Consider the following 15,712-nt stretch of genomic DNA (forward strand, 5'->3'; position numbering starts at 1 on the left):
GTTCTACATCGAATGCACAAAGCTGTTTAGGCAGTCGAACCAGCTGTTCATGGCGGTAGCAGACCGGATGAAAGGGCTCCCGGTCTCATCTCGAGGAATATCTTCCTGGATCACTGAATGCATCTGCACACATTACAAACTGGCCAAGGTCCCGGCCCCAGCACTTACAGCACATTCTAAGAGGGCACAGGCCTCGTCAGCGGCATTCCTGGCTCAGGTCCTGATACAAGAAATTGTCAGAGCAGCAACTTGGTCCTCAGTGCATACGTTCACCTCTTGCTATGCTATCACCCAGCACAGCAGAGATGTTGCAGCATTTGGCAGAGTGGTGCTCCAGTCAGTGATTCCTTAACTCCAATCCCACCTCCAGGGTGGAGCCTGGGAGTCACCTGATTGGAATTGACAAGAACAAGTATTCGAAGAAAAAACTGTTACTCACTTTCTCGTAACTGTTGTTCCGAGATGTGGTGGTCATGTCCATACCAATACCCACTTGCCTACCCCTTTGTCAGAGTAGCTGGCAAGAAGGAACTGAGGAGGCACGGGGTCCTATATCTGGTGCCACTTCAGGGGGCTCCACAGCCCACCCAACGGGAGCTGCTAAGGGAAACTTTCCGATGACTCTGTGTGCACCACAACCTGATTGGAATGGATGTGAACAACACATCTCAAAAAACAACAGTTACGAGAAGATGAGTAATTGTTTGTTATCCATAATGATATTTGGAATTGGGCAGATGTCAGGGCAGATTTGTAACTGTTTAGGCCTATAAAAAACCTCCACAAATTAAATCAGCAGTGCAGTATGTATCAGACAAGTAAGAAATCAACTGCTAGTGACAGCTCCACAATTTAGGTAGATTTTTCAGACTGAGACACCAACTTCATAATGCGAACAGAAGGGAGAAGGAAACCAATGAGATAAACAAAGGGACCCAGCCCAGAGAAAATTATAAATAAAAACATTTTTGGTACAGTTCTTCATTGAATTTGTGTTCTTTTCCTTCATACTGTTGGTCTCCCTTTCCTTTCCTTTCCTTTCCTTTCCTTTCCTTTCCTTTCCTTTCCCATGCCTGCCCTTTTCCCCTTTCCTTTCCATTCTTAGCTGTTGCTTCACTGTTTCAGCCCCTAAATTTGTCTACAGGTGCATCAGCTAGTACAGAAATGTCAGCAATGAAAATCTCATGATCAACATGTTGTTTCTATGACCATTTGGGATCAGAAGTGACGTTTGCTTCCAGTTGAGGATGGCGTAGCAATCAGACCATATTCTGTCTCTGCACGCTATTCAAGTGAGAGGCTCATGAGATACTAGTCATGTTGATGGCCCTGAAGACCTAGGGTTTCTGGGGATGGTTTGGGGAGGTGAGAAATATAGTAGAGCTCTGACTGGGGCTTGTGGTGCTAGAGTAATAGAGGAAGAGAAGAAGGTAGACAGGTGGATGGGGTGTGAGGAGAAAGCTGATCATAAATTAATAAGCATTATAAAAAAGTCTATACTTATAGAAAAAGGAACACAGAATGAGGGAGACAAATACAGAAGGAAATAAAAGAAGTAAATAAAAAATAAACAAGTGACTGTATAGTTAACCTTTTTATAGAACATCTGCTTCCAAGCTGTTGTCTGATATACATAAATACGAAGGCTAGGACTATAACAGGGTTTAAAAGAGAACTTGTTAAGTCCATTAATGGCTATTAGCCAGGATGGGTAAGGAATGGTGTTCCCTAGCCTCTATTTGTCAGAGAGTGGACATGGATGGCAGGAGAGAGATCACTTGATCATTACCTGTTAGGTTCAGTCCCTCTGGGGCACCTGGCATTGGCCATTGTCGGTAGACAGGATACTGGGCTGGTCAGACCTTTGGTCTGACCCAGTATGGCCATTCTTATGTTCTTGTAATTTATAATACAGACACGACATATTTTCATTTGAATACCAGAATGAAACACCTATCATTTAAGTGTAAAATGCAAACAGATCTAGTCTAGACATGAAGAATTTTTACTCTAACATGCTTGCAAATAACCTTGAGTTACCATTCTGAACACTGAAAAAATAAGAGAAAATTCTTTCTTGACTCTGTTTGCATGGTCATACGCAGAGCATTGGACTATTACCCAGCTATAGCGGAATTGTCCTGTTCTGATGTGAAAACTGGCAATGAATTACAAAGTTTAACATTACTTCACCTTTTTAAAATTGGTGATCTTCTCAAATGAAACCTACTAATAAACTTGCTCATAAAAAAATTAAAAGAATATAAAGATTGATGTTTCATGACCTTTCAGTGTTGCTATGCAAAGTTGATTGCACGTCCAACCTTAATTCTGACCCGATGTTCATGTGCATTACGATAGTGTTTCATTACATGATCATATACTGTGTGTCAAATAAGACAGTGTAATGTACAATTTTTTCTACAGCTTTACATACATACGTCACAGCTTATATTAGAGTACTACTCTGTGAATGCCACTGTCCCCGAATGCCTTATTTAAGTCATTCACTGTGACCTTATATGATCCACCATGCAAAGTTGCAGAAAAAAATATTCTGTATTTGAGAAATGTGGTCATGAAATTATTGTATGAAATACACCTAAAAGTACACTGAACAAGACCAGAGTTCTTTCACATTCCCTTTAGTTTGCTACTCATTGCATAAAGTGCAAAGTAAATGAGGTAAGGTGTGCTCAGATCCTTGCCTGGCTCATGATGCACAAACCTTCAGTAACTTATGACTCCCTACTAACTTATCACACAAGTTGTTTCTCTCACTCAAATCGCTGAACCATTTCCCCCCAAAGTATCTTTAAAAAAAAAAAAATCTTCAGGCACAGACTGAAAAATTTCAGTCCAATATTGAAAATTTCAGAAAGTTGTGAATGAGTAAAGACATGAAATGAAAACCTTTCCGTGACCTTAATAAAAGGTGAGCCTGCCCTGCTTCGATAATCAGCCATGCAGAAACAATGAAGTCCTTTCAAAGTGTAACAGAAGTCAGTATGTTGAATAATAAGTTTATTTTTAATTACACTTTTATTAACTTTACTCTGAATGTGGTGACCATTGTGGTGGTTGGTTGTATGGCTTTGAATGCATAAAAACTTGTCAATTTTAACAACTCATATTGAAATTTCTGATTACACATCTGTTTCTTTGAGGTGTCACTTATATAATTGGGCCTGTTTTCTATCCAGATAGTATCTGCAGTGCAGTACTGCCATCAAAAACATATTGTTCATAGAGATCTCAAGGTGAGTAGAAAAAACCCCAACCAAAGTTTGTGTGCAATAGTTTCGTTCTTTGTGCCTATAAGATTTAGAGTTTTAAATCTTTTCTATGGCTTACAGGATGTTTCAAATGCTATTAAAATATATTAAATATGGAGCTATTTCTTTTTTAAAAAAAATTGGGGGTGGAGGAGATGATGAGATACATCTTAATGTAAGGATTTGGATGGCATATGAGAAGTGGAGCCTCTGACCTCTGTCACTAATTGAAATCTTGCTCAGTTTGGTAATGATAAAAAACATTACAGTTGGATAGCAGATGTGAAAATCCTTGGTGATTCTTGTTGCCGATATTAGTAGACAACCCAAAAAACCCCACCATCATGGATGGGGTGGCTTCTCTTAGGTTTGGCACGAGTTGGTGTGGCATTATGAGAGCTTGCTCCATTCCTTATACTATAACTGTATAAGGTTGCTATTACTTGCAACCGAAGTGTGGCACATTTCATAAATCTTATCTTCACTTTATAGTAGAGATTTTATGTACTACAAACTTTTGTAAGCATTTACCAGATAAAAGTGTAGGTTTTAAGAGAGATGCAGTTTCATTTTCATCTTTTTACATGGAAACATTAAAGTTACAGAAATACCAAATAGTTTTTCATGAAGTAACCAAAGGGATGATACATGTGACTAGCTTTATTTAGTGTAACAGGTGCCATAAATCTGGTGAGATTTTAAAATAAATATGAAAATTACTAATTTTGTTAAGATGTTTTATTGTTTTCAATAAAAAAGCAATTTTAGTACACTTTTGGCTTTTTCCTTTAAGAATGAATAAAAAATTGAACAATAGCTTTTGTAGAAAAATCTGAAATTTACACAACATAGTATTTTTCTTTTCTTCCTCCCAGGCTGAAAATCTATTGCTAGATGCAGATATGAACATTAAAATAGCAGACTTTGGTTTTAGCAATGAGTTTACAGTTGGAAATAAACTGGACACATTTTGTGGCAGCCCACCATATGCTGCTCCAGAGCTCTTCCAAGGCAAGAAATATGATGGACCTGAAGTAGATGTTTGGAGTTTAGGTGTTATTCTTTACACTCTTGTTAGTGGATCTCTTCCTTTTGATGGACAGAACTTAAAGGTATATTACTTACTCTACTAACTGTTGTAATAATTCAACAACAGTATTTTAAACTATGCCTCAGACTTTTTATAATTCTCTTCCTTTCTCCCAAGGAACTGAGAGAAAGAGTACTAAGGGGAAAATACAGGATCCCTTTCTACATGTCAACAGACTGTGAAAACCTCCTCAAACGTTTTCTGGTGCTAAACCCAACTAAAAGAGGCACTCTAGAGGTAATAGCATGAATAAAATACTTTCAGACAAAATAGTAATTAAAGGTGATTTACCAAGCTTCATTTGTACCACTAATACTTGCTATTCCCCTCCCCCATTAGCAGGTATTTAACTTCAATTGATATTTGGTGCCTTAAGAGTTCTAGTGTGAGTTTTGGGCACAAATATGGCAAAGTTGCACCTGTTCCCTCAAGTCAGTTTCTCAGTGCAGTGAAGAAAGTTTTTTTTTCTGTGCGTATGCAATCCAACGCAAACTCTTAGATGGTTGCCTACTTACATGTGTACTCTGAGCATGCACCTGGGATTAAGTGGGCAAATCCATAATGCGTGAAGAAATTGGGGTTTCGTGCATGCAACCCTAATTTGAATACACATCAGTTGTTTTCATGCCTACGTTGGGAAGTCACTTAAGAGCGCACATCTTTGAAAACTTGATTTTTTTCTTTGTTTCCTTAAAAGCTAATAACCCAAAGCACAATAGTATCACTATTGTAAACTGTAGTTTTGGACTTTCAAAATGTACCGTAGTATTCTACAGTAAGGTATCTTGAAGATGTATAGAGTAATCACATGAGGAGGAGTTACTGATTACTACCTTCAAAAGTAGTGCACTATGGCTAGGCATGGCTTGCATTTTAGTACATTCCTATGAAAGACTGTTGGAGTACAGTAATATCTGTGACTTCCTAAATAGTGCAACATTAGAGAAGGGTTAAAATCTCAGTTTGGATTTTCTTAACCATAATACTTTTAAACAAGTGCTTTCTTTTGTCTGCTCCTCTTTTTCTTTTGTATTCTTGATCAATACTTTATGCTTTAATTTAACTCCTTGAGAACTGTCTAGTTCCCAAGTGAGTAATATTTAAAATGGTGAAGTCTGCAAGAGGTTTTGTGGCTGAAAGAGGGCATTAGTGTACAAAATCCAGTGAAGATTTCCTGGATTAGGATGGTTTCCTGCATACAGATTCTTGTCTGGAAGAAGTCTTTAACTACTCTCCTCCCTGTGCTCTCACTGCAACCAATCTCTCCATACTAGTACTTAACTTTGACCTTTATGCTGGAATACAGCTGATGGGAAGTAGTCTGTCTAGGAGCACAACTCCAGGGAGGAGAGGGAAGAGGACTGGCAATAAGGCTGGCTAGTTTCAAATATGAGTTAGGAATTATTTGGAGCTTTCTGGAAAAGAATGGTGGGTAGAATTAGAAGAGGAAGCAAGGGACATACCTCTTTAAACCCAAGTCTGGATTTGCTTGTTTTCAGTTCTTCAGTGCCATACATTTTTGATAGATGGGACTTTGACCTTTCAGTGTCTTGTTTCGTTTACAAGTAAATATCTTACACTACTAAGCAACCTATCTTTGTAGCAAATCATGAAGGACCGGTGGATCAATGCCGGGCATGAAGATGATGAGCTAAAACCTTTTGTTGAACCAGAGCTAGACATCTCAGACCAGAAGAGAATAGGTAATTCAGTGTTTTCCAGTATGTCTGCATTTAACTTGCAGTGTTATGAGTTCATGTACTGTATAGTCAGATCTGATCTGTGCTTAATATGTATATTTAGGTATTTGAAAAACAACTTTATTATTAGTATCTAATAGACATTGTTCCCACATTTAGATGTTTTGTTCCATTGTTAGAAATAGGTTTTTTGAATATGGAAACAATCAGTGTATCTGTTAAAGCATATTGTGACTTACAAACTCCTTCCCTCCTTTCAGATATTATGGTTGGAATGGGATACTCTCAAGAAGAAATTCAAGAATCCCTTAGTAAAATGAAGTATGATGAAATTACAGCTACATACTTATTGTTAGGGAGAAAATCATCAGAGGTGAGTATAGAACAGGAAAAAAGTTAAAAATATTCTGATGGTAAATGCAGAAAAACTATGCAGAGCAATTCAAGTGAAAGTTATGGTTCCTCTTTGAGAAATTGTTTACATGAATTCCACTATTGGGTGCATGGTCCACCATGTGGACAGGATCAAATTTTTTTGGCCAATAATGTCTGTTGTGGCTTCACCTGTGTCCTAAATATCCTTGCATGTCCCCCTACCGAAGGGCATAAAGGACAGAGCAGGCCCCATTGTCCCTCAATTCTTCAAGTGCTTGTCTGTATATATTCCACTGTTGATGTGCACACACTCAATACAATCCTGTTTGCATTCTTTTACCCTGCAGTGTCCATTCAGGCCCTGTGTGCAGAGTGAGTTTCCTTGTACCTCTAGCCAAAGGCATAAAATGTGCGGTGATCCCAACTTCCCCTCAGTTCACCACCCCGTGTCTTGCAGTGTGTGAGCCTCTTCCCTCACTGTGTGTCATTTACCCATTGTTTTGTAAATAGAGACTTAATAGCTGGTGATCAGTGTATAATTTTTGATGGCATTTCCTTTCTTCTTCATCAAGAAGGAATTTTATTTTGCCTGAGCATCTGTCCTGGTTATCTGATTGGTCATAATGACAGAACACAAGTCTCCAGGCTTTAGGAATTGCCCTTCATGTGAGATAGTAATACCTCTAAATGATGGGTATACCAGATGCTTACTGTGTCTGGGTGAGAGGCAGATAACCGAGAAATGTCATCTGTAAATTATTTTTTAAGAGAAACCAAAGATCTGGGGAGGCTTGCCTGAAAGTGGTCCTGCTGGAGAGGTTAAAACATCCTTCTTGAAACCCTGAGATGGCTGGGGCAGGAGAAATTTCTGAGCACTCATCTAAAAGGGCTCTTGTTGGCTCCTCTACTTATAGAGTTGAAATAGCTGCCTCTAAGGATCTGATGAAAATCTCAAGGGATAGGGAAGGAAAGAACAGAGTCCACACCGGGAAGAGATATAGGTCTCCATCACCAGGTCCTTTTTCAGGAGCCACAAATCCTCTTGAGCCTCAGTTGAAAAGGGTAGCAGCATGCCCGAAAAGGTATGCTCTGGAACGCAGTCAGGCATCGAACCCAGTGCTTCTATGCAGTCTTCCCTTGTATTGGTGCCATCCTCTCATAAAACTTTAGTAAGAACATGCCAATACGAAAGTCAGACAAGTGGTCAAAAGGCTAACTGGTGTTTTCAGGACTGGACTCCTGACATCTCTTTAACTCCTTTGTCCCTGGTTGTGGTGTTCCCCCCCCCCCCCCCCCCGCGCGGGGGCTTCTTCTAGGACTCAGAAGACACACATACTGCACTCAGGAATGTGGGCTAACAGCAGGATTGGACTAGACAGACACTACTGGGAGCTGTCAATCAGAGGGGGACCAAGAGCTGCCAATTGGAAAAGAAGGAAATTGGGCAGTATGTTCACTGGAGTCAGGTTGAGAACAGGTGGTTATGGAGTATTCCAAGAGGGAAGGAAGCAGGGCAGAATGTGCATGGAGCAACAGAACCAAATCTGCAGGGAATCCATGTGGTAGAACAGTAATAAAATGGAAGAAATTAAGAGAAAAAGATGATAGCTAAACCCAACTTAGCATATCAAATTCATTTCTCTTGATTTAGCAAGTAGATTTTGTGAACATTTGTGACTGGAGTCCAACAAAAAAGCATTACTACACTGCTTAGCTGTGTTAAGTCATTGTTAACTTTAATGTAGATGCATTTTTCTCAAAACATTATTTAATGTGGTGCCTCATGGCATCAGAAGTCCTGATTAAAATTATACCAAAAATAGATTCCCAGAGTGAAGGAATAGTTGCTGACCTAGGAATATACACACAATCCCAATTCTGCTGTTCCTTATGTTCAAGTTGCGTTCCGATTTGCAGAGTCATTTGTTTCTCACTAGTAGCCACGGGTGTGGCAGTTGGGCCAAGTAATCCTTCATATGTGCCATCTCCTTCATGCAACCAATGTAGAGTAAGGGTAGTGATTGGTTGAATTACCTCTTATCACAGTGGTCTAGGACTCTTGGCATGGCATAGATAAATGCCTTGGTTTTGCACAGGTATAATTAGTAGGGCTGATTAAAAATATTAATCTTTTTAATCGCGTGATTAATCATGCTGTTAAATAATAATAGAATAACATTTAAATATTTTTGGATGTTTTCTACACTTTCAAATATATTGATTTAAATTACAACACTGAATACAAAGTGTATGGTGCTCACTTTATATTTTTTATTACAAATATTTGCACTGTGAAAAATAAAAGAAATATTTTTCAATTCACCTAATACAAGTACTGTAGTGCGATCTCTTTATTATGGAAGTTGAACTTACAAATGTAGAATTATGTACTAAAAAAACTGCATTCAAAAATAAAAATATGTATAACTTTAGAGCCTACAAGTCCACTGGGTCCTACTTCAGCCAATTGCTTATACAAACAAGTTTGGTTACAATTTGCAGGAGACAATGCTGCCCGCTTCTTGTTTATAATTTCACCTGAAAGTGAGAACAGGTGTTCACATGGCACTGTTGTAGCTGGCATTGCAAGACATAGATGTGTTAACGATTCATATGTCTCTTCATGCTTCAACCACCAGTCCAGAGGGCATGTGTCCATGTTGATGGGTTCCGCTCGATAACTATCCAAAGCAGAACGGACCAACGCATGTTCATTTTCATCATCTGAGTCAGATGCCACCAGCAGAAGGTTGATTTTCTTTTTTGGTGGTTCAGTAGTTTCCACATCTGAGTGTTGCTCTTTTAAGACTTCTGAAAGCGTGCGCCACACCTCGTACCTCTCAGATTTTGGACGGCACTTCAGATTCTTAAACCTTGGGTCGAGTGCTGTAGCTGTTTTTAGAAATCTCACATTGGTACCTTCTTTGCGTTTTATCAAACCTGCTGTGCAAGTGTTCTTAAAACAAACGTGCTGGGTCATCATCTGAGACTGCTATAACGTGAAATATCTGGCAGAATGCGGGTAAAACAGAACAGGAGATGCAGTTCTCCCGCAAGGAATTCAGTCACAAATTTAATTAATGCATTATTTTTTTAACGAGCATCATCAGCATGGAAGCATGTCCTCTGGAATGGTGGCTGAAGCATGAAGGGGCATACGAATGTTTAGCATATCTGGCACGTAAATACCTTGCAACACTGGCTACAAAAGTGCCATGCGAACACCTGTTCTCACTTTCATGTGATGACGTAAATAAGAAGCGGGGACCAGTACCTCCTGTAAATGTAAACAAACTTGTTTGTCTTTAGCGATTGGCTGAACAAGAAGCAGGACTGGGTGGACTTGTAGGCTCTAAAGTTTTACGTTGTTTCGTTTTTTAGTGCAGTTATGTAACAACAAAATCTACATTTGTAAGTTACACTTTCATGATAAAGAGATTGCACTACAGTACTTGTATGAGGTGACTTGAAAAATACTATTTCTTTTATTTTTACAATGCAGATATTTGTAATAAAAAATAATATAAAGTGATCACTGTACACTTTGTATTCTGTGCTGTAATAGAAATCAATATACTTGAAAATGTAGAAAAACATCAAAAATATTTAATAAATTTCAATTAGTATTCTATTGTATAAGTGTATTAATAGTGATTAATTTTTTTAATCATGATTAATTTTTTTGAGTTAATCACATGAGTTAACTGCGATTAATCAAGAGCCCTAATCATTAGTAAAGTCCAAATGGGTGAGAACTTAAAATTGGACTATAATAAAGCTCAGATCTCAGTGCTGATTGAATCTGTTGATATTCTGAACAGAAAGAGCTCTCAGCTATCCTTGTAGCTGTTTTCATTGCTTCACGCTTACTCAACGCACATTCTAGTTAGTGAAAATCCTGAAATCTTACTATATAGATTAACAGGACACTGAGGATACAAATCTGCCTACACAGGCTATTGTCTTTAGAATGCCTACCAAAACATGGCAGACTCTACATCTGATCTTCTTCCCACTCTGTCTCACCCCACCTAGCCCCAGAAATTTAAAACAACATAATTACTCTCTTAATATAACGCTGTAATGGAAGGAGAGTGTGGGGTCTCCTTTTTCCAAAAAGGGTAAGGAGATATGAAGACTGGTTGGGGTAATGTGAGAATCATATATGAAGAGATGTCAGGGCAGTTGGCAGCTAGAGCAAGGGTGAGTGCATGGCAGTATAATAACTTGAGAGCTTCCTGGCTGAAAGATAATAACTAAGACTCTACCTAATTTGTGGTAGTGTGGAACTTGCAGATCTCAGCAGTATTAGGCTTCCACTGCAATTTTGTCAGCCGTCTGGGGCTGACAGCAGAAGCCCCAGCCGCCAGTTGGCTGAGTCTGACAGTGGGAGCCCTAGCCATCAGCCACTGATGGCCAAGGCTCCCACTGTCATCCCCACACATAGTTGCACAAAATGTCTGGTTATCAAAAAAATATAGCAGGCATAACATAATACTGGAATGTTTATATTCTAGCAAATTTTTCTTAAACATATAGGTCTTCTCTGGCTTTTCCAAATTACCACAATTAATAAAGGTCCATTATTACTTTTCTGCAATTTTCCATGTCTAATCTGCAACTCTCAGCTGCAATTACTTGACAATCATCCCATGATTCAAGTAGGGCCTTAACAATAACTTTATTGTGGGCTAAAACATCATATTTTGACTTCAGCACTATAGCCTATCATATTCTGGTTACCTTTTAAACAAAAAATACCTTCAAATATTGGTTAAGCATTTTAACGTATTTTTAAAGTTGTCTATTTTTGTATTGTAGCACCAAAAGTGTGGTAGGCACTCTATACTCACTTTGGGGCAGGGACTACATTCTAATGTCCGTATAAACGGAAGCAAACTGTTCAGAAGCAAACACCCTCATCTCTCCCCAACCTTATCCCATAAGGAAGGGGTTAGAAGATCTGTTTCTTAGCAAAATAACTTTTTCATAAAATGCTCCTAACATTTCAGAAGTAACTCAAACTATGCAATGTTTTGTATAGCTAACGTAGCTTTGTACAGATTTGGTTACTTATTTACCACCAGCTGAGTGAAAAATGAATAGAGCACTGTTCATATTTTTACTGGTCCTTTAGGCACAGAACTGGATCTGACTAGTGCACTTTTAAGGAACATTTTAGAGTGAGAAACTTTTGAAATTTTGCTTACTTAAGATTACAGTCAGAATCTCTGGACATTGTTAAATTCATTTTGATTAAACCTCATTTTTAAATTTTCTCTTAGTTGGATGCTAGTGATTCAAGCTCCAGCAGCAATCTTTCCCTTGCTAAAGTTAGGCCAAGTAGTGATCTCAACAACAGCACTGGACAATCGCCTCATCACAAAGTGCAGAGAAGCATATCTTCCAGCCAAAAACAGCGACGGTACAGTGATCATGGTGAGTGACCCTTTTTCAGTGTGATGACACACATCTACTATAAAATATTCAGTATTTCCTTACAGCCTCCACCTTTTAAAAGGGACCAACTTGCTTATGGTCTGGTCATTTACAACGTAGTGACTAATTCATTGTTTTACAATGATCAGGTATTCTTATGTATACTTTAGAAGATCTCTCTGAAGAGGTCTTAATGTGTACTGAGTGAACCAGCTTATTCTATTATCATGGCAATATTTTCTCCTGCCTGTGGGACCATCCTAGGAAAGTCTTGCTACACAAGTTAAACAGCATCACCATCCCCCACTTCCATTGTGGCCATACAGCTTTTGTTTCTTTTGGCACTAATAGGTCAGCCTTTATCTAAAAGAACTTGGAAAACTATCTGTCCCCCACTATTTCTTCTTGTTTCCTGTGGGGGCTGTCACTTGAATGCCCTGCAAAGGTCCAGTTTTTAAAGAGTACCAGTGACTACAGCCAAATTTAGAATTTTTCTGCCTCATGGGTATGCAGAACAGTCACACACAGTTTACTAAATATCTTCTAAATCTTCCTGCCTATACACTGCCTTACAAAGGGAATCTCCTTTTGGCCAGAACATACTACAGTGGTTATTTGCAGGCAGGAAAGGTTGCTTTCCTGTCCCTGTGTCTTCTCGGATTACGTTGTCTTTTTTGTTAAATTTTCTAATCTGTAGAATCAGTTTGGTTATTTTTGTTTGAAGAGAGAAACCAAAACACTTGCATGGTTTTGACTTGATTTTTATCCCCATTAAAGTGTGTCAGGAGAGAAAGGGAAGTCTGACTTTCAAAATATAACATCCACATCTCAACTTCTTACATTTTAATAGCTGGGAAAGGATTTGTACAAATAGTTGGGCCTTTGGACATTTTGCCTGATCTTCACGTGTACCAGAACAGCTTTCTGCCATTCTTCCCCAATTCCGCAGGCATGTGGGGGGCCTACAGCACAAATTAGGGTGGGTTGTGTGCCAGCAATAATTGCCCGCAGGTGCCATTCCACCATCTCAGAGTTGCTGGAATTTAGCTTAGTCTGGCTGGGTTCTGGAATGCCCATTGAACCTGCCATGACAACTTTATGCAATCAGAGATCCCTTGCTCAAAGGAAATCCCTAACTGGGTTTAGACTAGCTTTCCAACTTACTGTGCCAGTGGCGAGAAAGGGAATAAAGCACAGCCAAATATATGGCTCAACACTTAAAGTAAAAGAGGAATTACTAGAAAAGTACAATAGGCAGTGTTCAAATGTTGAACTTCTGGAGCCAAGCAAAACAAGGTAAGAGCCTTAAGGGGACCTTTCAGAGTGTCTAATGCCAGATGTTTCTTACATTAAAATCTGAGGAACATAGAATCCTAGAATATCAGGGTTGGAAGGGACCTCAGGAGGTCATCTAGTCCAACCCCCTGCTCAAAGCAGGACCGATCCCCAATTAAATCATCCCAGCCAGGGCTTTGTCAAGCCTGACCTTAAAAACTTCTAAGGAAGGAGATTCCACCACCTCCCTAGGTAACGTATTCCAGTGTTTCACCACCCTCCTAGTGAAAAAGTTTTTCCTAATATCCAACCTAAATCTCCCCCACTGCAACTTGGCACCTTCCTTGTTCTGTCATCCACTACCACGGAGAACAGTCTAGAGCCATCCTCTTTCAGGTAGTTGAAAGCAGCTATCAAATCCCCCCCCCCCCCCCATTCTTCTCTTCCGTAGACTAAACATCCCCAGTTCCCTCAGCCTCTCCTCATAAATCATGTGTTCCAGTCCCCTAATCATTTTTGTTGCCCTCCGCTGGACTCTTTCCAATTTTTCCACATCCTTCTTGTAGTGTGGGGCCCAAAACTGGACACAGTTCTCCAGATGAGGCCTCACCAATGTCGAATAGAGGGGAAGGATCACGTCCCTCGATCTGCTGGCAATGTCCCTACTTATACATCCCAAAATGCCATTGGCCTTCTTGGCAACAAGGGCACACTGTTGACTCATGTCCAGCTTCTCATCCACTGTTACCCCTAGGTCCTTTTCTGCAGAACTGCTGCCGAGCCATTCCGTCTCTAGTCTGTAGCGGTGCATGGGGTTCTTCCGTCCTAAGTGCAGGACTCTGCACTTGTCCTTGTTGAACCTCATCAGATTTCTTTTGGCCCAATCCTCCAGTTTGTCTAGGGCCCTGTGTATCCTATCCCTACCCTCCAGCGTATCTACCTCTCCTCCTAGTTTAGTGTCATCTGCAAATTTGCTGAGGGTGCAATCCACACCATCCTCCAGATCATTTATGAAGATATTGAACAAAACCGGCCCGAGGACCGACCCTTGGGGCACTCCACTTGATACCGGCTGCCAACTAGACATGGAGCCATTGATCACTACCCGTTGAGCCCGACAATATAGCCAGGCTTCTATCCAACATCTATCTTCTACCTAACATCTCCAAGTAAAGAATTTAAATAGTTTTATGTTCACCACCCATCTGTCCTTGTACCAGAGAAAATGTATACAAATTCTGTATCTTTGGTGGAAAATTGTGCTAAAGGGAGCTTTAAGAGTTAGCTTAAATCTCCAACTTATTAACATTTTAAAAATTGACTTTGTCTGTGAGCAACTCAAGTTTTTTACACATTTTTTAAAAGGCAGAGGTTGTTAATATTCAGAAGTTTGGAAAAGTTCTTCGAGTGCTTGCTCATGTCCATTCCATTGTCTGTGTGTGTGCTCGCCACATGTACTGGAGCCGGAAGTTTTTCCTTCAGTGGTATCCGAGGGGACTGGCTTTGGCACCCTCTGAAGTGGCACGCATATGCGCTGGTATAAGGGGCGGCCGCCCGCTTCCCCCTCTCTCGGTTCCTTCTTACCGTCAATGACAGTGCTAGAACATCTCCTTGCTTTGGCACACTTTCCTATCTCTACTGTGTCTAATAGTGAATTTGTTGTATATAGTTGTTTAAAGTTGTACAGCTAATAGTTCCCTTAGTGTTAAGTTAGAAATAGCTAGTTCCATATGGGACTTAGCCTAGGGACGGGGCATGCTCCAGGCTTCAAACCTTGTGACTGTTGCACAAACTTATGACAGTCAGTGATCCCCATAGAAGCTGCCTGAAGTGTTTAGGGGAAACCCACATGAGCAACAAATCTTGCATTTGCAAGAGCTTCAGGCCGCGAACCAGGAAGGAGCAGGACATTTGTCTCTGAGCGATCATTATGGAGTCGGCCCCCACACTAGCCTCAGAGTCGACGAGATCGGACTCTGCTCCAAGCACTGTAGCCTCAGTGCAGAGTGCGCTGCCAGCACCAAATTCTGACTGGCGCTGATCCCCCTCCCCGGTACCGGCTAAAAAGCAAAGAAAGGCCAGGAGGGGATGTTTTCCTATAGTCTTATAAAGGGAAAGAGAGAGCCGGAGAGCAAAGACCCATGCGGGGTAGCTCTTCCCCTCTGGATGGTGGCCAGGCTCTGACTCCTGTTGAGCTGTCAAGGCCGCTTCAAAACCCACCCACCACCCCGGGAAGCAGCAGAGGCACTCAACACCTGGCAGTGCCATCCATGCTGGAGGCCTTTCAGGCCGCTATGGACATACTGTCCCTTCCTGTGCAGCCCACCTGGCCACTGAGGTGCATCGTTCGAGGGGCAAACCTGCCCTGGGATCCTTCCAGCGGTCTCCATCAGTACGGCACTGCTCCCCACGTCAGGGAGTGCCCTGCTAGCGGTCACCTGAACAGGGTGACCACCAGCCTTTGGACACAAGTTGGCTTGCCTGCCAGAGTTCCCAGTGTCGGTCCCCAGACTCTAGGCAGTGTTCCTCAGGCTCTAGGTGTCAATTGCCAGCAGTCT

The 15,712-nt window shown here is 40.6% G+C and overlaps 1 protein-coding gene across 11 annotated transcripts in view; it reads left to right on the forward strand.

The window, feature by feature from the left end:
• The window catches only part of MARK3 (microtubule affinity regulating kinase 3), a 111,015-nt gene that overhangs the window by 60,261 nt on the left and 35,042 nt on the right, over window positions 1-15,712 (forward strand). For 10 of the 11 annotated variants that reach the window (XM_073349748.1, XM_073349738.1, XM_073349741.1 and 7 more), the window contains 6 exons: window positions 3,204-3,260; window positions 4,151-4,387; window positions 4,483-4,602; window positions 5,969-6,068; window positions 6,326-6,438; window positions 11,726-11,879. In XM_073349748.1, coding sequence (XP_073205849.1) covers window positions 3,204-3,260; window positions 4,151-4,387; window positions 4,483-4,602; window positions 5,969-6,068; window positions 6,326-6,438; window positions 11,726-11,879 — 781 coding nt within the window. The remainder of the gene's footprint in view (window positions 1-3,203; window positions 3,261-4,150; window positions 4,388-4,482; window positions 4,603-5,968; window positions 6,069-6,325; window positions 6,439-11,725; window positions 11,880-15,712) is intronic. The other variant, XM_073349742.1, reaches the window with a different exon arrangement.

This window comes from Lepidochelys kempii, chromosome 6 (genome assembly GCF_965140265.1).
Source record: "Lepidochelys kempii isolate rLepKem1 chromosome 6, rLepKem1.hap2, whole genome shotgun sequence".
Taxonomy (NCBI): domain Eukaryota; kingdom Metazoa; phylum Chordata; order Testudines; family Cheloniidae; genus Lepidochelys; species Lepidochelys kempii.